General features: G+C 42.3%; 1 protein-coding gene across 1 annotated transcript; it reads right to left on the bottom strand.

Annotated features, from left to right (window-relative positions):
• Nucleotides 1-506: 506 nt before the first annotated feature.
• TNFRSF8 (TNF receptor superfamily member 8) lies at nt 507-18,155 on the bottom strand. Its single transcript, XM_041419681.1, has 11 exons — nt 18,084-18,155; nt 12,036-12,126; nt 10,380-10,505; nt 8,523-8,678; nt 8,333-8,426; nt 7,336-7,616; nt 7,023-7,133; nt 6,407-6,454; nt 5,053-5,078; nt 2,577-2,784; nt 507-1,406 (listed from the first exon to the last, which is right to left on the bottom strand). Exons 1-11 carry the CDS (start codon nt 18,153-18,155, stop codon nt 1,162-1,164), a joined length of 1,458 nt encoding a protein of 485 aa, XP_041275615.1. The 3' UTR covers nt 507-1,161.
• Nucleotides 18,156-24,880: the final 6,725 nt, after the last annotated feature.

Below are 24,880 nucleotides of genomic sequence, written 5' to 3'. Positions count from 1 at the left end.
TTACAGTGCTCTGATCAGGACAAAACTACAAAGCAAGAAATGGGTTTTGTGGTTCCTTTTTTTTGATTATTAAGACACACTTTGTCATATTGCTCATTTTCCACTGTCCTGTGTAACAGTGTAGTCAGCACTATTACATTTACAGTTACTGAACAAGCAGCACAAAAGATTTAAAAATAGCATAACACAGGGCAGTTGGCCACCAAACAGGTTTGTTTTTAAAGGATATGCAAATCAGTGTCACCCTCATGATTATGAACAATTCTAAAACAAGTAGATATTAACAATGTTATAGGAAATAACTGCTGTGTCTCTTTTTCAGTAGAGAAATAGTTTCTTTTCTTCATTTCTCTTTTTACAGGCTCCCTATTGGGCTTAACCCATAGTTCATCCAATAGCCAGATGCTCAGCCAGTTTGGCTTCCATCAGAAGAGGCTGTTTTGTAGACTTACTCATGATTTGATGTAGTAAAAAAAAAAAAAAAAAATTAATTGGACTTCAAAACCTAGAAAGAATGGCCTAAAGTACAGTGGACATTAATTAGTTTTATTTGCCTTCTATTTTCAGAGCCTGTGTGGCACCTTTTGATCCTAATTCCTCAAGAAACATGAAATCCACAAACTCGAGAGTTATGTTTATGTTAAGGAAATGGAGATTATTATCATTTTCAATCAAAAGTTGAAGGCTTGGGTAAATGCCAGATGTTTCAAAATATATTACCAAATTGAATGTATTGGAGTAGAAACAACATGGCTGAGTCTCAAACTTGACTCAGAGTCCTGGCTAGAATTTTCACAGCTAATAGAAGTAACCAGACATAGATTTCAATCCATTCCTTCACACTGAAAAAGCAAGCTCTGAAACTTCAGCTGACATCCAGATATCCTCTAAATTACCCAGCTTTGATTCAAATTTGTTGTGAGTATGATACTGGGAGACAGGGAAATAGAAGTATTTGATGTCAGCTATGAAGGCCAACAGTTTGGGTGATCTCTCCTTTGTGAGATGAAATAGGTGCTAACTCCTTGTTTGAGTGTTTCAGTATTTCCCAGGAGGTCCCCAATGATCTAAGGCACAGTGTGTTTACCTCCCTTGTCATAAATTCTGCCTTAGTGTCACACTGGGTGCTTCTGTATCTTCCCACACTGTCTCTGTGGGTTGTCACTTCTCAGTGGCAGTGGTAGGGTGGTGAAATTCCTTTCCCTCCTCTTCCACAGGAACCATCACATCATTCCCTGGAAAAGACTCTGTCTCCTGCTCTGGGTAGTGCATTTCCAGCTCCTCTTCCATGCTTTCCTGGGCATCGAGGTTACTTTCACATCCTTTAACAGCACAGTTCTTGCCACTGGGCACTTCTGAAACAGTCCCCACGATAACAGTGTCTGCCTTCATGATGTAGAGTTTTTCTGAGGAAGGAAAAAAGTAGTGCTGAGCATGGTGAGCAGTCACTGCTGCCCCAGAGTTTTTAATGTTTTTCATGCAACATTTTTATTAGCACTCTGGACACTTCAGATCCCACTTCCATGGGATTAATCCACTGAGCTAGAGGTGGAACTACACGAGAAAGACAAAGTGGAAAAGTCAGAAGATATTCACAAGAATCTGCTAGAGGAAGCAACTAACTGGGATCTAAAGACTCCAAGGTTTATGCTCCTCCTGTTTCAAGAAACAGCACCATGTAAAAGAAACCTCTGGGTGAAGATCAGCACTGGACAGAAGTTCTGGGTTCTTAGGACCTGCAAAGAAATTATTTTCTTTCTAGCTGAGAATAAACTACAAAGTTTTCTGGATCTTGGGTCCAGCTTGTTGTTGTAGTCCTTCACAGAAAGGTAAATAAAGCCTTTTCAGTGGCTTGCACCACTGCACTTAATTCAGAAGGATGCTGCACATCAGACACTGTAGGTTAATTGTTGTTAATTGCTTGGAGATGTTTGGATATGGTAAATCAAACCATCACATTCATCCCAATCCATCACTCACAGTAAAAACAGGAGGGTGTTTAGTAAGGAAAGGTCAGTTTTTGTAATATGAAAAATAACACCTTCAAATAAGCTCAGGACTGGGTTTGGGAGCACTGCCAGAATGTCTCATGCAGATGGTGTCTCAGGTAAGAATTCACCCCTATGAACGAGCTCCTTGCCTGACTTTATCTCCCAGCCTTTGCCATGGTCAGACTTTATGGGAACACATGGGAGATGCATTTCAAGCCATTAGTATGAAACCAGAGAAGAAAATTATAGCTAAGTACAATTCTCATTCAGCATTACAGCATCATCTTCCAGCTGACATATTCAAATTTCTTATGTAAAATCTACATATTCCAGAATGAAAAGGAGGAGTAATAGGAAATGAAATTCTGTCAAACTCATAGTGACTAAAACATGAAAAAAAAGAAAGCATTATATTCAAATGAATAGGTATTTTTGAGTCAAAGATCTGGAGATTCAGCACAATATTTGTTAGGAGATTTGGACACTGAAGTTTACTAACAATCTTGGAATGACAGTATGTGCCATGTTTGAAAATTTGAAAAAAGAAGATGACAAAAGAAAAGAAAAAAAAAGAGCAAGACTCACCAATTCTGTTATTTGTGTGGTCCCTGACTCGAGAATCCACAGGGCAATCTGGGGCATTCCCACTGCTTGGAGCCACATCAGTCACACTCCGAGGAGGACTCTGGGCTTTTTCTGTGCTGGACACCAAGTTATTGTTGGTTTCCAAAGGAAGGGCTCTGTCAATTAACTCCTCCTCTTCCAGCCCAGTGTCAGTGGTCAGTTTGATCTTCTGCCAACAGAAACAGGAGAGCAGGAGTGGGGTGAGTGTAAAAACACTTTGGACATTGCAGCAGGTCCACAGGATCCTCCTGTGTGAGTGTAAAAACAGTTTGGACATTGCAGGTCTACAGGATCCTCCTGTGTGAGTGTAAAAACACTTTGGACATTGCAGCAGGTCTACAGGATCCTCCTGTGTGAGTGTAAAAACAGTTTGGACATTGCAGGTCTACAGGATCCTCCTGTGTGAGTGTAAAAACACTTTGGACATTGCAGCAGGTCTACAGGATCCTCCTGTGTGAGTGTAAAAACAGTTTGGACACTGCAGCAGGTCCACAGAATCCTCCTGTGTGAGTGTAAAAACAGTTTGGACACTGCAGCAGGTCCACAGAATCTTCCTGTGTGAGTGTAAAAACAGTTTGGACATTGCAGGTCCACAGAATCTTCCTGTGTGAGTGTAAAAACAGTTTGGACACTGCAGCAGGTCCACAGGATCCTCCTGTGTGAGTGTAAAAACAGTTTGGACACTGCAGGTCCACAGAATGCTCCTGTGGCAGTCGGGATGACAGAATGTCCTTCCCAGCACCGCTGGCCAGGGAGTGAAATGTTCCAAAGCACCTAACAGGCATGGGAACTTCAAACCAGGCTCCTGCATCACTCAAGACCATGTTTCAAAATAGTGTTTCTAAGCTGAATTCACAGATTTCTGATGATATTTTCAGGAATGTACCTCATTTCCACTGAAGAAAATATGTTTTAGCTACCTCTTAGACTTTGCAAAGACCTATCATGTTCCTATGGAAGAATAGAACAAGCCAGACGCCAAACTGATTTAACTTCAAAATGTAAATGCCACAGCAGAATGTCAGATAGAAGAAACAAGCTCAGACTACCTAACACATGAATGATTAATTACTAGCAGTTCTTTAAAAGAGGAACCAACATCTGGGAGAGGATAAAGGTCCTGCACCAAAATTTTCTGGTGGTTCTGATCATCTTCTTCTGTTTCCACAATGTTGGGAAAGAAAAAAGAAGATTTTGAAATGTGCCTTTTATAATCCTTGCTCATGTGTGACTCTATAGACGCAAGAATTTAAGCTCCTCATGATTCAGGAATTAACAATTACACACTGAAATTATGACAGCTGATTGCAACCAGTGACTGGAAAAAGCAGTATCTCGTCTGTGTGCAGACACACAACATTTAAAAGCAAACTCATTAAAAAAAAGAAAAAAATTAACAGTCTAAAGAGTGATTTAGCAGATCTGGACATTTAAAGATAAAAAGCCTAATAAACTGAGAAGACTCAGAGAATGAAAGTGGCTGTAATTTCACTGACAGAGGGGAAATCAAACCAAGCAGTGATGATTTCAGCAGCTGAGGAGCTGCTTTCTGCTGCCATATTGACTGATGCTTGTCCTGTTCATCTGATGCTTGTCCTGTTCATCTGATGCTTGTCTGTTCCTCTGCAAACTGTCCTGAAACACCAGGAGCTGGTCCTGCAGCAATGGCAAACCAAACCCTCTGTGTACCCATGGCAAATCCTGCACAGGGAAGAGGATGTGGAGGCAGAGAGAAGAAAAGCACAAATCCCATCTGTGGGATGTGACTGGAGCAGTAAGAGAAAATGGGACTGACACACAAAGTTCTCCCAGAAGGAGGAAAAGGCATGTTCATCCTGTGATTTCAGGTCTTGTTGTGGTTTGGTGTGGTGTTGGCTGAACACCACACCAAACCCCCTCACAAGCAAGACTGGCAGCTGTGGAAGAGGTTTTACAGCAACTCCTGTGAGCCAGAGAGAAGTTTGATAAGAGGATCCATGTTTACCCCTGAAAGAATTTTCTACCAAGGTTGTTGACAGAGAAACCAAGAAAGAAAGAAGGAGAAAAGAGAAACCTGCAACTGCCTATTCCAATAAGCACTTTGTTTGTCTTTCCTGACCAATGAGTAAAGTGTAAACTCAGGAATTTTTAAAGAATGTATAAAAAGCATGCATGCTATAATAAAAAGTGTTTGAAGCCTTCTGGAAATGGAGTGTTGCTTTGTACTGTGACTATCTCAACTACGACAGGCAGCATCACATTATTTAACACAACATTAACCTCAGCTCAAGACATGAAAGTATTGAGTCCTAATACATCTCACCCCACCTAAATTATTACATCTTGTAGAGGAAAGTCCAAACGAAAAGGCTGGCACTTTTTAGGCAGGACATTTGAAAAGAACATTATTTACTTTGGCATGGGAAGTGATCTGTTTTGGAATATTGTTCACACTTACTGCACATTTGTTGGCAAGGTCCGAACCTGCAATGGAAAGTTAAAACATCATCAGAAGAAACCTCAGAAAATCACAAGAATGTTAATATATGCTCTGACAGATCACCTAGCAGTGCACTTCCTGAGCCACTCCACTGCCCACCCCATGTGCATGACGGTTTTCTTGAGACTCAGGGCACACTGAAATGACACTCCTGAGGGGAACCAGCAGCAGGTTGCTGCCAAGACTGGGATATCCTGCTGTCCCCAAAGCCTTTTGCATCACTGTCCCCACTCCACAACTGCTACTCATCTTATGAAAAAAATGAACTGATGAAACTCTCTAGGTAAGAACAATACAAGCTTATTAAAAAGAAAAAAAATTAATAACTTTCTACTGGATTAACTGGTTAGGTCAGTTCATCATATTGTCAGATGGTTATTAAGGGGGTTTATTAAGGGATTTTATGCACAGTTCCAGTAACAGGGAACACTGGGCAAAGAAGAGAGGTGAGAAGGGGGGAGGTCCAACCTCTGTAGCACCATGAAGGTGGATGGGCTCAGACTTACTGCCTGATTTCACCCTGATGTGCAATCACCTTTATTTTCAGAGCACCAGCTCTGTAATGCTGCACAGTAACAGTTTCTATTGTGCAAGGCAAGTGAGGGAGAAAAAATTCCATTCTGAGAAAATTAAGCTGCACACAAGAGTTTTTAAATTGCATTTCTGAGTGAATGAATACAGAAAGCCCTGCTGTGTGGTGATTAGAATCTGACACAACAGAGAATGGCTCTGGCAGTGGAACTGCTGAGAGGGGATCAGCTAAATGGGTAAAATGTTTGCATTTTATGGGATCTGGGCAGGGTTTTTTTCTGAGCACATCTCCCATATTTGACTGTCCTGAAATCAATGGGGCGTTTTCCAGCACTGACTCATCACCCAACCCTTCAGCCACCGTGGGGACAAAGTGCCACCTGCTGGCACCTGCTCACACCCAGCGTGTCCCCTGCCTGCTCGGGAGGAGCAGCTCTGGCCTCTTGCATGGCAGCAGGGACAGACCTGTGACATGACAAGCTTCCACTTTTAAACTGAAATAATAAAATAAAATATAAAATAAAATAAAATAAAATAAAATAAAATATGTCCCCTGCCTGCTCGGGAGGAGCAGCTCTGGCCTCTTGCATGGCAGCAGGGTCAGACCTGTGACATGACAAGCTTCCACTTTTTAAACTGAAATTCAATAAAATAAAATAAAATATAAAATAAAATAAAATAAAATAAAATAAAATAAAATAAAATAAAATAAATCCCACATTAAGCAATCTACTTATTCTTCAGACATCAGGATGGCACTGCTGGCCCCTCAGTCACTCACCTTGAGATCTGAGCACGTATTTGTGTGCGATGACCGACTGCAGGTGTGCTGATAAAATAAACCTTTCATTTAGTCATTTTTAAAGAATGTATACTTCATTCATTAGCCTGAAGGCTTCATTTAGCCTGAAGGCTCCAACAGCTTCACCATACCCACAGATCTACAGCCAGCCTACAACGTGCACATCCTTCTTTCTGTAAAAGAGGGAGTGTGCCCTGCAGACACACCCCACATGTAACTCCAGGCAAGGCTGTGGGGAGTCAGTGTCAGTAAAAATCACCCTTCCCCTCTTGGTCAAAGCCCATTTCTGTTCCCAGAACCAAAAACTACTCACACAGCACTTCAGGTGTCAGTTAATGCTAATGTCTGTGCTGAGAGAAGAAACAGCCAGTTACCTTTTCCCCTCTTGTTGTCACCCACCTGCTTCCCTCCCTAAATTCACAGCTGCTTCCATCTCTCATGTTCTCCAACATCCTGTGTGAGCAGCTTGCCTTAAACCCTCACCTGGCCTGTAGAGAACATTCCCTTCCCCAATGACCTCCACAAATACCCCCATATTTGAGTTTCCCATCTGCTGTTTGGCAGACCAAGCACGTGTTACAGTTGAAAAACTCACGCTTTCTTCTGAGCACCAGCATCCGCCTCTTGCAAACCTTCCACTTCCAAAACACCAGCATGGCCCCAAGGAGCACTGCCACGGAAAGGACCACTGCCCAGAGCACCACACCTGCAGCACAGACAGCACAGGGCAGGCTCAGAAAAGGCAGGGGGAAAGCCCTGAGTAGATCCATGCGTTTGAACACAGGACCACGGACATCATTTCACAAGTCAGAGGGGATTTGCGGGAAGTTCGCCCATAAAAATTGTGTTTACCAAAGATACTTCCAAATAAAAAGTGCTAGAGACAGTAAATGCTGTGTCTTTGTTACCTCCTATTGTCATCTTCCCCTTAGCTGAGGTGGGAGAAGTGCCAGCCTGAGCTTTCTCCTCAGGAGTTGAACTGGGATTTTCAGCTGTTGTGACACTTAGGTCACCACTAGCAGAGGTCACCAGGTTCTCCTTAAACATCCTCAGGTCAAAGTTATTTGTTTCATTGCTGAATCTCATGGACAAAGTGCTTGGGGTGAGGTAAGTGGGCAACTGGTCCAGGCAAACTTGATCGTGTGTAGCATTTCCTTTCCTTAGCATCACTTTGTTCAGCTTGGCACAGCTGGGTGTGGAAAAGAACAGGTATCACTGGAAAAGAACAGGTATCATTGGAAAAGAACAGGTATCACTGGAAAAGAACAGGTAGTACTGGAAAAGAACAGGTAGCACTGGAAAAGAACAGGTAGCACTGGAAAAGAACAGATAGCATTGAAAAAGAACAGGTATCACTGGAAAAGAACAGGTACCACTGGAAAAGAACAGGTATCACTGGAAAAGAACAGGTAGCATTGGAAAAGAACAGATAGCACTGAAAAAGAATAGGTAGCACTGGAAAAGAATAGGTAGCATTGGAAAAGAACAGGTAGCATTGCCCTGGTCCAAGGCACAAGTGTTTTCCATGTGACAAACATCCCCTTGGTCATTTTTGTGCCTACCACAATTATTTCTTTCTGTGTAAAAGTCATTATTCTTCTCATCCCTGTGGCATTAATTCTTGTCCTGGATGCAAAGCTGCTACTCACACAGGTGTGCAATTCCACTGTACTTAGTAAACTAAAAATGAGGCAAGCAGGATTCCTTTTGTCCCTTGTTATTCCAGGCCAGAGCTGTGCAACAGGCACTAAGAGAGGCTTTCTAACCTCTGCACATGAGCCCATGGTGATTCCCTTGCTTCTCAGATGAATTTACACCAGAAATACACCAGAAGTGACACACCCCATTTCATCCTTCATTCATTTCAATGCACCAAGCAGTCCCATTAAAGAAGCCCAGCCTTACTTGGTGTGGGGTTTGCAGCTGTCTGTGCTGGAGCTTTGAGCAGAGAAGGTCCCGGGAGGGCACTCTTCACACGTGACATCACTCCTTGCGGTGCCTGAATAAAAATCACAGCTGAGGACTGGCCAAGTGAAACACTCCAGGTCCAGGCCTATGGCCAGCAAAGGCGAGGTGGACGGCTAGGAATTCCTACCCCTGGTTTTGACGCCGAAGCCAGGCTCGCAAGCAGAGTGGTGCTGGCAGCGGGAGCAGCTGTTGAGGACGGGCAGCCGGCAGAAGAGCCCCGGCCGGCACTCGCACACGCGGCCGGAGCGCAAGGAGCAGGGCTGCTTCTCCACCAGGTCCAGCTCTGCGGGCACACAACACAGGAAGGGTGAGAGTTTGACAAGGAAGTCTCTCAGATTGTGTGGTGGATACCTCATGTGCGGAGACGTGAATCTTGACTTCATGTTTCAGAAGGTTGGTTTATTATATTATATGTTATATTACAGTACTATACTAAAACTATACTAAAAGAATAAAGAGAAAAAAATTCATCAAAAAGCTAGAAAAAACAGAAATAGAATGCATAACAAAGACTCCTGACTCCCCGAGAGCCCGAGCCAGCTGCATCTGTGATTAAATTAAAAACAACCAACATTAATTAAAAACAACCAACCTGCACCAATCACAGATGCGCCTTTTGCATTCCACAACAACAGATAATTATTATTTACATTTCTTTCCTGAGGCTCCTCAGCTCCTCAGGAGGGAAAAATCCTAGCAAAGGATTTTTCATAAAATATCATGATCATACAGATATGTATGCTTGGCAGAAAGATTTTTGAATGTAGAACCTGAGAATGAAATAGAGATGGAAGTAAGTTTTGATATAGAAGAAAAGAATTGCTGAGCCAGTCTCACTGTATAACCAAGGAGGCAAAGGGTGTGTTAGTTAGAAGGGGGTTTTATGGCTTAGAGCAAAGGATAAACCCACCTCAAACATGAAGATGTTTTTACCAAGCAGAAAGATAGCACAGGCAAGCAAGTCTGCCAATGTTACAAGTAGAAAAAAGGTCTCAGAATTTTCCACTGCAAGAAAACTGAAAAACAACTTCTAGCTTAAACTGTAACGTACTAACCTTTAGTGATTGGAGAACAGTAACATGAATATGGTAATTACAGTAGTTGTGATAGGCTATAGGTAAAAGTGAAGGTATAGATTGGTTCTACTGTGTCAAGATGCTCAGCTAAGAAAAGTATATAATGCATTTGTAACCTAAACTAAGGGTCCCCAGCCTGCCTGCAGCTGGAGCTGACAGCTGTAGGCACAGGCTCTGTCACCAAGACCCTGGACTGCTGTAATGTCTTGGATACAATAAACTGCATTTGGAAGAGCTGCCTGGAGTCCCACACCTCTCCTTCAGGCTCTTACATGCAGTGACAGAGGATCACCTTGCAAGGGAAATGGAAACTGGGGCCAAAGCTGAACACCAGCTCTGAGGAAGCAGGAAAGGTGCTGTCCCCCTTCGCTATCACAGACTGGCTTGAGTTGAAGATGAGCTGAACACTGATCCCATCCCACCCCTGCCATGGCAGGGACAGCTCCCACCACCCCAGGCTGCTCCCAGCCCTGTCCTGCATGACCTGGGGCACTGCCAGGCATGGAACAGCCCCAGCTGCTCTGGGCACCTGTGCCAGGGCCTGCCCACCCTGCCAGGGGAAGAACTTCTTCCTAGTACCCAGTGTAAACCTGCCCTCTTTCAGTTTAAAGCCATATGATGGTAATTTAAGTTATGAATAATTAGAGAAGCCTGTAGAAAACAGCTTGTAATATAAGAGAGAATGCAGAAACCAGACTGGGATAGCTTTGGAGGGGGGAATTTTTGGGTAGTCCCAGGTCACTCAGGCAGTGACATGGATTACATGCAAGGTAACATTCTGCTGTCTAACTCAGTAACCAAGGATAATCTTGCTGTGGAAATTCTAAAGGAATCAAATACAAATTAAGTGTAAATAAAGTATACAGAGAAAGAATGTAACTGTGAGGTATGTGTGGAGAAAAGCAAACCTTTTGAGCATGACACACAGGCATCACATCGTGGCTTTTGAGATTCATTGCTCAAATACTGATTAGGCCCACATGTCATGCAGTCTTCAGCTGGATCCTGAGGACATGCTTTCTTTTTAACATAGCCTGGAGAAGAAAAAAATCAAAATATACAAGAATGGGCAATATACAAAATGGGCAGAAAACCATCCTGAAATGTTCTTGTCTGCTTGTTTACCATTAGACACATTACCACAGTCTTCTCTTAGTTATTTGGTTTCTCTATGACACTTGCCTTTCCCATTCAAGTGCTAAGGCACAGGGCCAGGACACAATCCCAGCTGGAATGTGCTGCTGTGGAATGGGCACATGACAAGACATTTGCTGACAGAAAAGACAACCAAGGCTCCATGAGGGCCACTTGAATTATTGTGGGGCAGCACAACAGCCACTGTCCTGCCAATACTAAGTTCCCAGGGAACTGGGTTTCGTGTTTCCTTCTTTCCTTCATTTGATTAAAAGGACTTTTAGAAAAGCTCCTCTTCCTTTGCAGTGAGCAGCTGAGTCAGCAGCAGGTATGAGCAGCAGGTATGATTGTTTGAAGGAGTAGTGGGTGATTAAGGTGGAAAAGGATTCTTGTGACTTTTACTGTGGAGGAGTCCAGGACTGAATGAGGATGTAGCAATAAAGAATCAGCAAAGTGAACTCATGACCTGGTGTAAATCAGATCTCTGCTTCTCACCAAACCTTATATGACACCCTCATGACAGGAGCTTTGCTTCTGAGGAAGAAAAGAGCTTTTCCTGGGACTGTCAAAGCCACATCCCACCCATTTTTTCTTTTATTGGACCATTTTGTCCATGCCTGGCTCTGAAGGGCTCCGGGGCTGTGCCCAGCAGCTCAGGCTGTCCCGGGGGATCCTGATGGAGCTGGATGCAAACATTGGCAACCAAACACTAAAGCCCTCTGTGCCACAGAACACAAATACAGGTCAGACCTTTCCTTTCAGAAAAACAAAAGAAAAATACTTCTGCAAGCAGATTCAGATGGTGCTGAATAAAACACCCCCCCAGTGAGGGGGCTTTGGCCAGTGGGGCAGTTTCAGACATTTCCAGAGCTCTTCTCTCCCCAAGGTGTTTCCTGTTGCTGACCTTCTGTGCCTCTGAGTCACACCCAGCTTCTAGCACAGCACAGTGTGTCCCCTGACAGGGGCCTGTCTCATGTGAGACACTTTCTAAACTGTTGGGACTATGAGAATAATGTCAGATTTTCCAAACCTTTGTTTTATATTTTTTTATCTCTGAGAAGAAACTCATTTAGCCTAAATTCACTGTGCTAATTCACACCCAGGGGCAAGTTTGAAATGAATTCTTTGACCTGGCTACTTCAATGTCAGGTGAAGTGATAAAAATAAAAATTTTTATTTAATTTTTTTAATTTAATATTTATTTAATTTATTTTAATTATAAAATTCCCATAAAAATTCTATCACATTATTTGGTTTGCTTGCAGATACACAGGAGCAGGACAGTGGAGAAGAGATTCACATCTGGAGCCACATTAGAGAGTGATTCATGAACTGCCCCTTTCTTCAGGGACAAAACACTGCAGATACACAGGGTTCCTACTGACTCCATGAGGGGGGTCCATATAAATTTGGCTGAATTACAAACATACCTGAGGGACACTGGTAACAGCAGTTTTGTGAAGTTTCATCATAGAACCAATCCTCTACTGTATCACAGGAATGAGGTGGGGTTAATGATGTCTAGAAATTGAAAGAGACAAAAGACACAATTAGAAAGCAATTAATTCTGTACTAGAGCAGATCCCAGTGCCTGTCTCAAGCAATGGTGGTTGCAGACAGTGAGGAAAAGCCCCCAGTTTTTTGAAAATTCAAATATTCCCAAAGCAACTAAATTATTGCCTGCATTTCCTTTAGAAACATTGCAGCAGTGAGAAAAAAATAAATAAAATTACTGCCCTAAAATGATTTCATGTGAATTGGAGCTAAGTAAGGATTTGGTGTAATCCACAGAGGTCATTTCTGTTTGCAGTATCCCAGTTTTCTGTTACTTAGGCAGTCACACCGTTTGAATTTAGCAACCTAAGTGTCTATTATGAATCAATAAATTATTTTACTTCTCATTTAGGGACAAATCCTGCAGGAGGATTTTGCCTTGAAAAGAATGCTGCCAATACTCCCATGATGAAGCCCTTATTCAAATAACTGATTCCACTTCTGTTGTGAGTGAAGGTTTTCAGAAATAACCTTTCATCATTACATAACTGATATTTATTTAGTTTAAAAAAAAAAACATAAAATAGTTTTGATATTAGCTTACAAAATGAGACCCAGCTACAACTTGTAACAAGAATAATAAGATTTAGTTTTTGTGTGCCTGGGCCACTACATGCTCTGGGAAATTACAGTGCTGCAAGTGTTCTGATGAGAACATCTGATTTTTCAACTTGGCATCTCCCTTAAGAATCCCCTAATAATATTGTTATCTGAGATTCATTTTCAGTGTTTACTAGAAGGTATGAACCGTGATTTTTGGGGGGTTTTTTGGTTTTTTTTTTTTTGTTAAGAGTTGATAAGCAGATTCTGTGGAGATTTTCCCACACGATACTGGTAAAGCAGTTAAATATTTCAGAAACTCTACATCTCACTTTCTGCCAATGAATTTCCCACTGCTCTTTGAAATAATACTCCCTGTCACCTGCTGCCTTTGTGCCCTGTGCAGAATCTCACTGCCTAGCTCATTTCACAGCCTGCTCTCCTATTTAATACACACAAAACAGAAAAATTGTTTAACTTCCACCTGAAAACAGGAGCTTTCAGTCAAGGAGGAAATTAACAGAACAACAAGAAATAGAAACATATCGAAAGCATTAAGTTTCATCCAAGTGCAGTGGCAGAAGTGAGAACCCTGACACATCTCTGGCTTCCCTACCAGCACATCCTGCCCTGTGGAGCCAGAGCAGGGGCTCCTGCCTGCTCAGCCTGACCCAAAGCACCTTCACAAAGGGACACCCGTGTTCTTCTGCTCTCAGGAGGAAACCCTAGGCTGGAGGAGAGGGAAGTGCTGTCTCCTCATCACCTGTGGCGTTCACATTCTCTGAAAAGTCCCTTCGCCCAGGATTCGCCTCCTGGGAAGCTGAGAAGCCTCAGAGAAAAGGAAAACAATTCTTATCTCATTTGCTTCTCCTGTGTTGTGCTCATGTGGAATGTGTTTGGAGATTGTTCACCCACAGGTGATTGTTTCATTGCATTCTGCTGTGAGTTGTTTTCACTCTTTGGCCAGTCAGGGCCAAGCTGTGTCAGGACTCTGGAAAGAGTCACGAGTTTTCATTATTATCTTTTTAGCATGGAGTAAGTATCCTTTCTGTATTCTTTAGTATAGTATAGTATTCATTAATATAATATAGTATCATAAAATAATAAATTATCCTTCTGAGAATGTGGAGTCAGATGCATCATTCCCTCCTTTGTCAGGGCTCCCTACAAATACAAAACTCACTCTGGGAATATGTAAGGGAAATTGAAGGGAAATCATAATCTGGCCACGCAGACACGCCCAGAAATGGCCAGTCACCACACAAAAGGTCAGTCCTGAGTTATAGTGAATTAACTGCTTCTATAAAGAACATTCAAGAAACAACAGCATCCTGGCTGTAGCTAAGCCAGCCTGGATTAGCTTCTCTGCAAGAGCTGTGGGAAGTCACCACAAATACTTACTTTTTTCTTCCTGCTTCTCTTGGGCAACGAACTCTGTCTGCAAATGGAGCTGAATTTAAAACAAGCATACGAACCCTTGAATCATTGAATTGCTAACGCAGCACATGAGCCTACAGCTTATTTAATTGTTTGGTTTGCAGTTTAAATAAAAGAACAGTGTCTGTGTAAAAATGTGAGAGAACAGCTTTTTAAAAAGTTACCTTGCCAAGAATATGAAAATCAGGAGTTTTCTGTTAGATTCTGCTCCTGGTTCCAACAGTGCACATTCTGATGATGAATTTGACCTGCTGGTAGTGAAATCACTAAGCCTACGTACTGAACAGATTATGCAGATATAAAAATGAGAGAGCACTCGAGCTTATTTCCCCCTTTCCACGGGAGGGCAGCTCTGCACTCCAGCCATCAGGTCATCCATGGCTCCTCCACAAACGCTGCTGTCAAGGGTCCAGCTACAAGCCCAGCTTTGCAGGCAGCTGTAGTGCCACTGAGCCAAACCCAAGGTGCTCTGCTGTGAAAGAACACCTCTCAATTACTGTGAAAAATGCGTATTTTATGATTGGCTTTTTGCAAATATTAAAATGAATATTATATGTGTTACGTTAGAAAGTTATGCTGTATTCATTTTCTTAATTAGTGTGGTAAATATAGTCTGAGGTTAAAATAGAAACTATGCTATGTAAGGTACTTTTTTTAAAAGAGAGGAATGAGGTACTCCCACTGAGATAGCAGCCACAGGACACCTAAATCTTTCAGAGAAAGAGAATTTATTGCTCCATTATCAGAAGAAACTAACTTCTTCCTGCCTCACTCAGCCCTGAAGATGCCTCAGGATTCAGAGGAAGAAGCTGACACTGACCTGACAGAATCCTCTCTTTGAATGGAATTTATGCATCATGGATGAGCTGTATGTATATGCAACAGGCTGTTGCTTTTAAGGGTTAATCCTCTGTTAACGTGGGTCCTTTTTCGGGCTTATTTTGCCCACAAAGAGGTACCTGGACTGTCCCTAACTCTTTGTTTTTATTGTCTCGTATTGTCCTAATCCTAATTGTCCAAATTTTTATTACTCTAATTATATTCCTCTTTTTATAGCCATTTTATTACTATTAAAATTTTAAAATTTAAAAAAAAAGTGATTGGTGTTTTTCACAATTACTCCACCTCTAAATAAAAAAACTCAAAACTTAATCCAACAGAAATTAATTTAAACAAATCAGCAGGATGTTTATGACTGGGAAAACACTTTCTGAAGACCCCATCACATTTAATCCATAAGCAAAATGCCTGTAAGTCAGCACCTGTTCAGTAGAGGTGTTTCATGAGTGTAAAAATCAGTATAGATCCTTTCAGTGATAAATAACATCCATGTCAATGCTCAGCAAGTCACCAAGCCCCCATTCTTGTAATCTTTTTCCCTCCAAATTCTAAAGCTGTTTGACTCCTGGTGTGACCTGTAACAGCAACACAATGCTGCCAAGTTCTGCTCTTGGCTCACAGGAGGTTTGGTTCCCAGCACTCTCTAAGGCTCAGTGAAGGAGTACCACTTTTATTGCAATAACCTCTGCTGCTGTCATTAGAACTTCCACCTCTGTTTGTAAATGTGTGTTATAAAATAACCCTTTAACATTCGGGGAAGATCACACTTATTGGAGTGAGGAATGTGGCTGAGGTGGGCAGCAGGTCTTTATCCTTCCCTCTGACTTTCTCTTTAAATAAAGGCTGTGGATTTAGAAGGAGCTGGAATACATCTTGTGAAAGGAAAGATGACAACTCCTATCCTGCTTGGACTGCTCTGTGACAGCCTGCACAGGGATGCACTGCTTTGGAGCTTTCAGTCACTCAGCAAGTCAACAGGTTTTTTTTTTTTTCTTTTCTGAATGCATGGCAGATCAAGGACCAATTAAATAAAGCAAACAGATCAAAAGTATTTGGGCTTTTCAGCACTTGCTTGAGAGAATTTGTTTTAGAAAACAGGCTTTTTACAGCTCTTCTGACTTTCCTTATTTCTACAAAAATGTTTGCTATCCCAGTTTAAATAATGGCAGTTGTAAAGGTGGTGCTGAATTCAGTGGCTACTCTGCAATTCAGTCAGGACAAGGTTTGACTCATTTATTTATGGTTTTTTTGAACTCATAGAGAAAAAGTGATTGTGAGGCAGAGTAAGAAATCGGCTTGCTACAAATGAGCTGTAAGTCAGGAAGAAAGCATATTACCGTAAAAAAAAAATAAATCTACCAGCAGTGGCTATTCTAGAACTGACTAATACTGCAGCAAAACAGTTAACTGTCTGTCAAGCTTCCATCCAAATTCTGACAGTACAGAAAAAGCTGATCACCTACAGTTTCAAGCAGTCATGCTTCATTTGCTTGATAGCAAAGGCATTATCAACAAGTGAGAGTTCTCTGAATATAAAGAGAAACAAAACCCAAACTGTGCACTGAGGTGAGATGGAACATGGTTTAAAAATATGACCAGTAAACAGTGACTTGCTCACAGTAGAAAGTGTCACTTGTGCTCCATCAGCAGTCAGAGCAAGCTGTGAGAGAGGCAGTGCAGGACAGTGCAAAGCAGCTCCTTGTCCCAGCAATGTCTGTGATCATTTTACAGGGAGTCTGAATATTGACAGTGAGTATCAGAAAATTTTCTCTCTGCCTCATTCATTTTGTGAACAAACCACCAAAAGTGATGTCAAAGAGAAAAAGTATCATCTTTTTGTTTCCATTGGCTTTCCTCCTAAAGCAGTGTGCATTCACACACTGGACAAGTTTACCTGAATGCCTTCCCAAGCATTCCTCTGGTGAGCAAGGATCACAGCCTCCAATCCCACAGAACGTTTATCCCTCTGTACTTCAGGAAGGAGACAGTGGCAGGACAGATAACATGGGGAAAGTAAACCAAACTTGCAATGTGGGAGGGGAATTTACAACCAAAGACACAAGAGCAAACTCCCACCAAAAGAACCAGGAGGATCTTTTTCAAATGTCCATGAAGAGGGTACAGAACTTGGTTATTTTCAAAGATCTAAGTGGACTCAGTGTCTTGTAAAACAATCTGGCAGCCCAAGTGGTATGCTGGATTTTTCAGTTACCATATACTGACAGGTGTCTTAGGCTATCTATGCTTGTATTTCCACTGTAAGGGAAATTGTAAGGGAAATTGAAGGGAAATCATAAGGGAATATGGCTCGTTTCCCATCCAACACTCCATGCAAATACTCACCTACTTGACTTTACCTGGGCAGTCTCTCTGTGCCTGACCTTTCTGCTTTTTAAATGTGAATTTTTACGTGTCAGTCAGGGAAATCACCTGGATTTATGCCAGGTGCTGAGGGCTCACTGCCATGTAATCCCCAGGAGGAGGGGATAAGTGGCAGTGCGTGGGTGGAAGCAAACCCACAAGAGCTGATACGATCAGAACAGGGAGCTGGTGTGCATCTACAGCATCAGCTGAGTTCAGCTAGTGGGTTGTGTCTATTTGAAGTGATTTTTGATTCAGAAATAGTAGTGGATTCATGAGGAAGTCATTGGGAGTAGGGTGGGGGGTGTAAAGAAGAAGGTCTATTATTGTTCAGCCTCTCCACCTTTCGGTTTGCCCCTCCTGACTTGCATCAGCAGAGTGGGCAGCAGCCCTCTGAACCAAGCTCTGCAAGGAATGTGCAAAAATAGAAGCCCCCAGCCCACGAACCCTCCCTCCCTGCCCAGCTGTGATGTGCCTGGGGCTGCAGCAGCTCCAGCAGAGCCAACAAGACACAGACCTCAGCTCATACCCCACGTCCTGCCCGTAAAGATCCCAGAGAGGGCAAATTCTCCTGGCTGCTCCCTTCACACCTTCACCTCCCCAGAGCTCTGCTCACCCCCCTTAGCCCACTGTGCTGCTCAAACCCTGCTGCTGTGCACCCACCCCACAGCCAGCTGAAGGGCAGGATGGCTCTGCAGCCCAGGTGCCCCAGAGGAGCTGCAGGATCCTGGTGTCCCCTGCCTTACCTGTGGGGCTGTCTGGACGTCCTGGAGCAGCAGCAGGAGCCACAGTCCCAGAGGCAGGCTGCAGGCAGCCATCTGAGGTGCTGTTAAAAGACCCTGGCTGCCAGCACTGCAGGTGACACGGGTGGGATGTCCCTTCTGGAGGCTGAGACCCTGCCACGGTCCCAAGTCATGCTCCTTGCCTGTTCCTTCAGTCCAGAGACATTCCAGCTGTTCAAGACAAGCAGGCAGCAGGCTTTGAGACTCAGTTGAGTTGAAGAAAAGTAAAAACAGAACAGAGCAAAACTGCCTCAATGCCTGGTCCTGGTGCTGGCAGTTTCTGCAAGTCAGTTGTGAGAATCAAGGTTGTCACCCAAGGCACAGGGCTGGCTGTGCTCAGGCTCCTGACTCATCTGTGCTACCCCCAGAGCTCTTCACCACCCCAAAGCCCTGGCCAGGCACAAGGCCAAGCCCTGCCCCATCCAGCAGTCACTTTTTCAAGAGCTGCAACCAAGCCTCAAGGAAGTTCCCAGTAAAAAATGCTAATTCTTTCAGCACAGTCATTCTACTCCTGTTTGGATGAGTGGGTGAAGACTCACAATCAGCCATGGTGACTCCTCTAAGATTTGGGCTTTACACATTGCCACTTCAAATACCAACATACTACAGACCTTCCCTTTCCTCCAATCCCAGGAGAAACTAACTCCTGCTGATGACAATCATCCTTAAGGCTGTGCTCATCATTTCACTCACTTTCATTTGTTACTCTGGATGGTTTTTGTTCTGATGCCTGGAAATATTTCAGTTGGTTGATGTCGTGAAGCCTCCTTATCTGCCCTAGAAGTATAGTCAAAAGTGAAGGTTAGCCACTTCAAAAAGGCAAAGTGCCTTGAAAACCCTCTGAGGTACACGGGAAAATAATGACAATTTGAATTCTCACATCTCTGGGTTGTTTTTTCTTTGCTTCGCACCCTTATCAACAACAACAAAAGAAATTACAAAATACTGAAAGTCAGATAAAAATTATTGTTTTACTAAAGATCCACAGCCACCTCACTGCCATCACAACCAAGCACCAAAGATGAGCATTCCACAGGGAACCCTGTGTAAATATTTATTTTCAACTCACAGCTGCAACAATTTTAATTCCCTCGATTTCCTTCTCCAGAATGCCATCACACAAACCCCAGGCATTTTCAGCACACTGGTCTAGAGACAACTAAGAATTTCAATGCCAAATCAATGCATTCTTGATTTTGCTAATTAAGTAATGGGCTAGAACACACCTTAATCTTCTGTAGTGATAGGCCATTAGGCAATTATCCCAATTTATTAATGCAGTTTCAAATAACATAGCAGTCAGGACAATTTATGAGCTCTGTTTGTATTTTTCCCTCTCCTCTGTGGTTTTTTTCCTCTTATCAGGCCCTATCCGAGCTTTTCTAGCTAAAGGACAGGCACCAACACCACAGAGAGCCTGGAGGGTTTAAGTTACACTGCTGAAGTGAAAGTATCTGATGCAACAATTACTTATGTGAGTACAAAAATCTGTGTGTAAAAGACTTTCCCAGAACAGGGAGAGTTTTCTGGCCTGTTTTCCATAGGAAAACTGAAATGAGCATACTGAGCATTTTTTATACATATGTCTGTTCATTCCTTTTTAATGAATGGTATCAATAATTTTTTTAACCCATTGGATAACTTCAATTAAATTTGTCTGAGATGGCAATGGCATTGAGTTTTACACAGGTTCATGGAACAAGATGACTTGGATAAAGGGACAAGGTGCTCATGGCACTCACTGAGGGAAAGGCTCCAGGGTGCTCCTGAGAAGAAAAACTCCATTTACACATCCAAAGTGAAACTGCACTTCCCAGCTGCCATTCTCCCTTGAACTTCTTAATCATTGAGTTCTTTCTTGACTGAACTAGATATTTAAAAGGATAGGAAATGGAAAGTGCTTATTGTTGCTGCTGGCTTTTCAGAAAGGCTGTTACATGACAAAATGTTATTACAAGTGTGCAATAAAAGCAACATCAATGAAGAGGGTGAAGAGGTTGTTGCACAGAACATCACAGTCTGTTTGCATTTCCAAGTGAATGCTTTTTTTCAGACTTGGTGTATTTTGATTTCAAATACAACAAAAGGGGCTTTCCAAAAGAAGCCCTATCAGTAACTGGAAGCAGCACCTCCATTTTATTACAAACCCACGCTACTGTTCTCTACATGGTGGCTCCATTTCCTAGAAAATAACCTCCCATGTTAATATGAAAAAACCCCACAGAACAAATAGAAGCAAATAACCAACCCCTGATTCTCTGGTCTTCCATCAAAGGACAATGTCTGTCAGGAAAAAAGGGAAAGCTCCTGTGAGCATGCTGTTATTATTTATAATGTTTATTTGATTACCCATATCTGCCTCAGACACCTGGATCACTTTTTGCTTTAGGTGTTAAAGGTAGTGATGCCCTCAGAGAAGCTGTCTTGGAATTTTCTATTTTAATTCAGAAAACCCTGTAAGTCAGGGGTTGTTCAAATGCCACTTGACACCTGGAGCAAGAGAATGCAGAAGCCACCAGGGCAAGCCTCCACCATGTGCCCAAAGCATCCCTTCAGCAATGTCTGTTCTCTGTGCTCTGACAGCGAGAGCCTAGCAAAGGAAGCAGCAATGGAATAATCCAGAAGGATCATTGGTACACACGTGCTCAGGCAAAAGTACTCATGACATTTTCTGATTTTGAAATGGCTGATCTTAATCTCATGTTGTACTTTTACCATGGTTTCTTCTGCTTTCAAATATGTATGCTCAGTTAATATAAATCTAGCTGTACAAGATGGGAAAAAAAAACACCAAGAGAAGTGTCATCTCTTAACTTCTGACAGAGAAAGAAATGAAATTTAGCATACATATTAAAATACCTTGTCTAAAATCTGTATTTCAGTGTCTGGTAGTGTTGCTATTCAGAGTGATGCCAAACTGGTTTTTGCCTTTATATATTCTCTATATTCTTTACATATATATTTGTAGCTCTGTAGCCTATTATTGTATTTGTAGCTAGCATTTTACCCACTCTATTAGACAGAAAGACAAAATAAATTCCCTAGTGGCTCCAAGCCCTGGGGGTCCAAGGTTGAAACCAGCTTTCTGAGACACATTTTCATAAAGAAAATTCAGTTCCTATCTAAGAGGGTGGAGGGTTTCAGAAAAGGGTAGAACCTGGGAGGAGTTACTTCATCACCTGTGGCTCTAGCTGGGGATTCTTGTCAGTTATGCTAAATTGCTAAACACATAAAAATTGTGTCTGCTAATTTGTTAAACACATAAAAATTGTGTTCATCTCTGGCACTTCCCATCTGGTGTTTTGTGCGCTGTAAGGATCCTTATAAAGGGAGCTTCTATCATCACCCAACTGTGTCTTGTGCTTTTAGGACCACTCAAACAGCATCAAGAGCATTTTGTCAGCAGAATGCTGACCAAAAAAAAATCACCAAATTCTTTCCCATTAGCCAGATGAAACAATGCCAGAGACTGAAACTTCATGAGGAGCCCCAGGAGTACTGAAGGCAGGGGTGGCTGGGATACACACTACACACCTTGGGGTACAAATTAAAAAAGAAAAGAGAAATGAAGGCATTTCCTGCAATGAGAAGTGCAGGGAAGAAGGCAAGCAAGAAATGAAGAAAGGAAGAAAGCCAGGAATTTCTTTCTTGCTGCCTTTCTTGATCTCTTTAGGCATTGCAGCCATGGGAGAGCTCTGTGCCCGGGCAGTGACGCTGGTAACAACACACAGGACCTCGGTGATTTCAGGCACTGAAAGCCAATACTGAGCTTCTCAGTAAATCCTTCCACAGCCAAAGAGGACAGACAGAGGGAGAGCAACACTGGAGCAGTGGGATCTCACTGAGATCCAGCACACAGCCAGTCACTGGGCTTGGAGCTGACACAGCATCTGAAATCGCACGTGGAGGAAACAGAACCTCATTTGTGCCACAGATGGAGCAGTGGGATCTCACTGAGATCCAGCACACAGCCAGTCACTGGGCTTTGGACTGGCTGCAGCTGACACAGCATCTGATATTGCACGTGGAGGAAACAAAACCTCATTTATACCACAGACTGACAAAATTCTGCCCCTCTGTGCCACTCTGGTACTGATATTTATTTGGTGACCCATACACTTCTCATTCTTAGTTTTACATATCTGTCAATCCATTTAATTATGTTTATTTAATGGATTAAATACACAGCAGGTGCTCTTGAGAACTTGATCTGAGAGCTGTCTTGATTCAGCAATTTACCTTAGTACATTTGTCCATTGTGATCAACAATGAAGATGGTTTAAAGCTTTTGTTGCACACTTGTTAAAATGTAGCAATGGCTTAAAATGGGGTACCATCAGGAAAAAAAAGGTTAACATATTAATAATTAAGATAACAGGACTTAATTTCCAATTACACTCCTTTACATGTCATTTAGATAAATGTTATGTGGACAAAAAAATCTTATGTATCTTTGTTTTCATTATCTTTACTAATACTACTGCCTTACATAAAGGGATAAAATAACTAATGTAACAAAAAAAAAATCTGTATAAAATGTCTTTTACTGCCCCATAGTAGCTTCAAAACTAAAGCACATTTTGAGTCAGACTGAAAAATGAGAAGAGCTGACAGAGAACTCAGTTCTCTTAAGAAAGCTGGGGCTTCTATGAAAAACCAAAATCATATCACAGAATTACTATGTCCACAGGCTGTGAGAGACAGAGAGGGAGAGGGAAATGACCTTAGATGAGAGATCACACCATGTCTGTACTTTCAGTAATTCTGACTACATCTTCTGGTATAGTTACACATGGTCATTCTCCACAGAAAAAACTCTTGGTAAATCAATTTGATAAAGCATCAAGAGCTCCAATTCTATGCATTTTAATCACAAATAGAAGATAAAAAGGTTTGGGGGACTCATTAGTTCCCCACAGTGTCACAGACCTTTGGGGTAGCTCATATCCTTTCTTGATACTCTGGTTCTCCACATCTAAAAGCTGAACTAACAACAGAAACCAGATGAATAAACCAGATGAAATTTCCTTTGTGGACATAAACAAAAGAAACTTGGGAAATATTAAATCATTTTTGTGAAAGAATCAAATGGGAAGACTTTCAGGATGTAGTTTTTCCAATGACTGTTTCCAAACACTTCTTTTCTTTGACTAACTGAGGTTCTCAGCCCTAAAAATTTAGGGTGTTGTTTTCCTCTTCCTGGCAGTTTTGCTCTGCAGAAACCAATGGAAGGGAGAAAAGCAAGTCCTTAGTTTTGGTCAGCCATTATCCAGGGAGCTGGTGAAATTGAGGGCTTTGGCTGCAAAGAGAGAGGGCAGAACTTCTCTTGCATCTTCAAATTTGAGACACTCTGAAAACAAATCCTTATGGGCTTTGAAAACCCAGGTTCCAGAGATTAAAGCCCCCAAAATCAAAGTTTGCAAATGATTCAAAAAGCAAGTTCAAGCCACATGCAGCTGTTTCACCTGGGAGTTCTGGGGTCAGTCACTGCTTGATGTGCTGATAACAAAACAGAACACATAAATCAGCACCACATTCATTCAAAACTCTTGATATTAATTCTTACTGGCAGCAAGAAACACCTGATCCTGAGACACCATGAAAATTATCTTAATAGGAGAAGGCAAACAAACACTAAAGACCATCTAACACTGGTACTGAGATGTAGGTGGGAGCTGTATTTTAACAGCTGAACTTCATTGTTCTGTTCAAAACAATCACAAATACATCATTTACTGCATCTAATTTGTCTAATTAAGCAAAGCTGGATTTCCCATCTCGTGAATCAGTGTTATATATATGCAATACAGCCAGAAAGGGGAATTAAACCACCAGCTTTACTACCAAAACATCAGGCAGAAGAGAACTGACACAATTGAGCACACACAGATCCAGCCATCAACAGGATACACAGCTGCCCAGACTAAACCTGCATGTTCCTCAGTGCTAAATATGGGAAAAATATAAATCCAGGTCAAGCCTACCTCCAGGAACAGCAGACAAGCTATCCCATACCTCTGTGTCTACTCAATCAAGTCCAGTGTTTGTATTATTTTGAGGCTTAGGAAACTCTTGGCCTCAAAACATTTCAGTATTCCTAACCCACAATCCCAACAAACCCCACACACCCCCACCACTCTCTGTTCTCCCTGGAAATGCAGATCCAGCACTGGCTCCAGCACAGAGCCCACTGTCCAAGTGCAGAAGCTGCTTTAACACTGGCTGAAATGCAACTTTTCAAGCAGTAAGTAGATGTGCTCATTTACAATGTACAACCAGGTGTAGCCATGATATTTTATGAAAAATCCTTTTGCCAGGATTTTCCTCCTGAGGAACTGAGGAGCCTCAGGAAAGAAATGTAAATAATTATGTGCTGCTGTGGAATGCAAGAGGTGCAGCTGTGATTGTGCAGGTTGGTTGTTTCTAATTAATGGCCAATCACGGATGCAGCTGGCTCTGACTCTCTGGGAGTCACCAGCTTTTGTTATTCATTCCATTCCTGTTCTTTCTAGCCTGCTGATGGATCTTTTCTTTCTATTCTTTTAGTAGAGTTTTAGTATATCATTTTAATATGATATAATATAATAAATCAGCCTTCTGGAAGATGAAGTCAGGGTTCAGATCCCTTCCCTCATCCCGGCCAGTTCAACCCCACCCAGGTGACATCCCAGCCCCCTGTCCTGCACGGGTGTGCTCTCCAGGACTGTGCACCACGCTGCAGGACAAAGCCAGCGTGCAAAGCTCCTTGTTACAGAACAAAA

The sequence above is a fragment of the Onychostruthus taczanowskii genome, unplaced genomic scaffold, assembly GCF_017590055.1.
Source record: "Onychostruthus taczanowskii isolate IOZ18803 unplaced genomic scaffold, ASM1759005v1 scaffold61, whole genome shotgun sequence".
Classification (NCBI taxonomy): Eukaryota; Metazoa; Chordata; class Aves; order Passeriformes; family Passeridae; genus Onychostruthus; species Onychostruthus taczanowskii.
The sequence above is the reverse complement of the archived record's forward strand: the minus strand, read 5'-3'. Positions and strand labels throughout refer to the sequence as shown.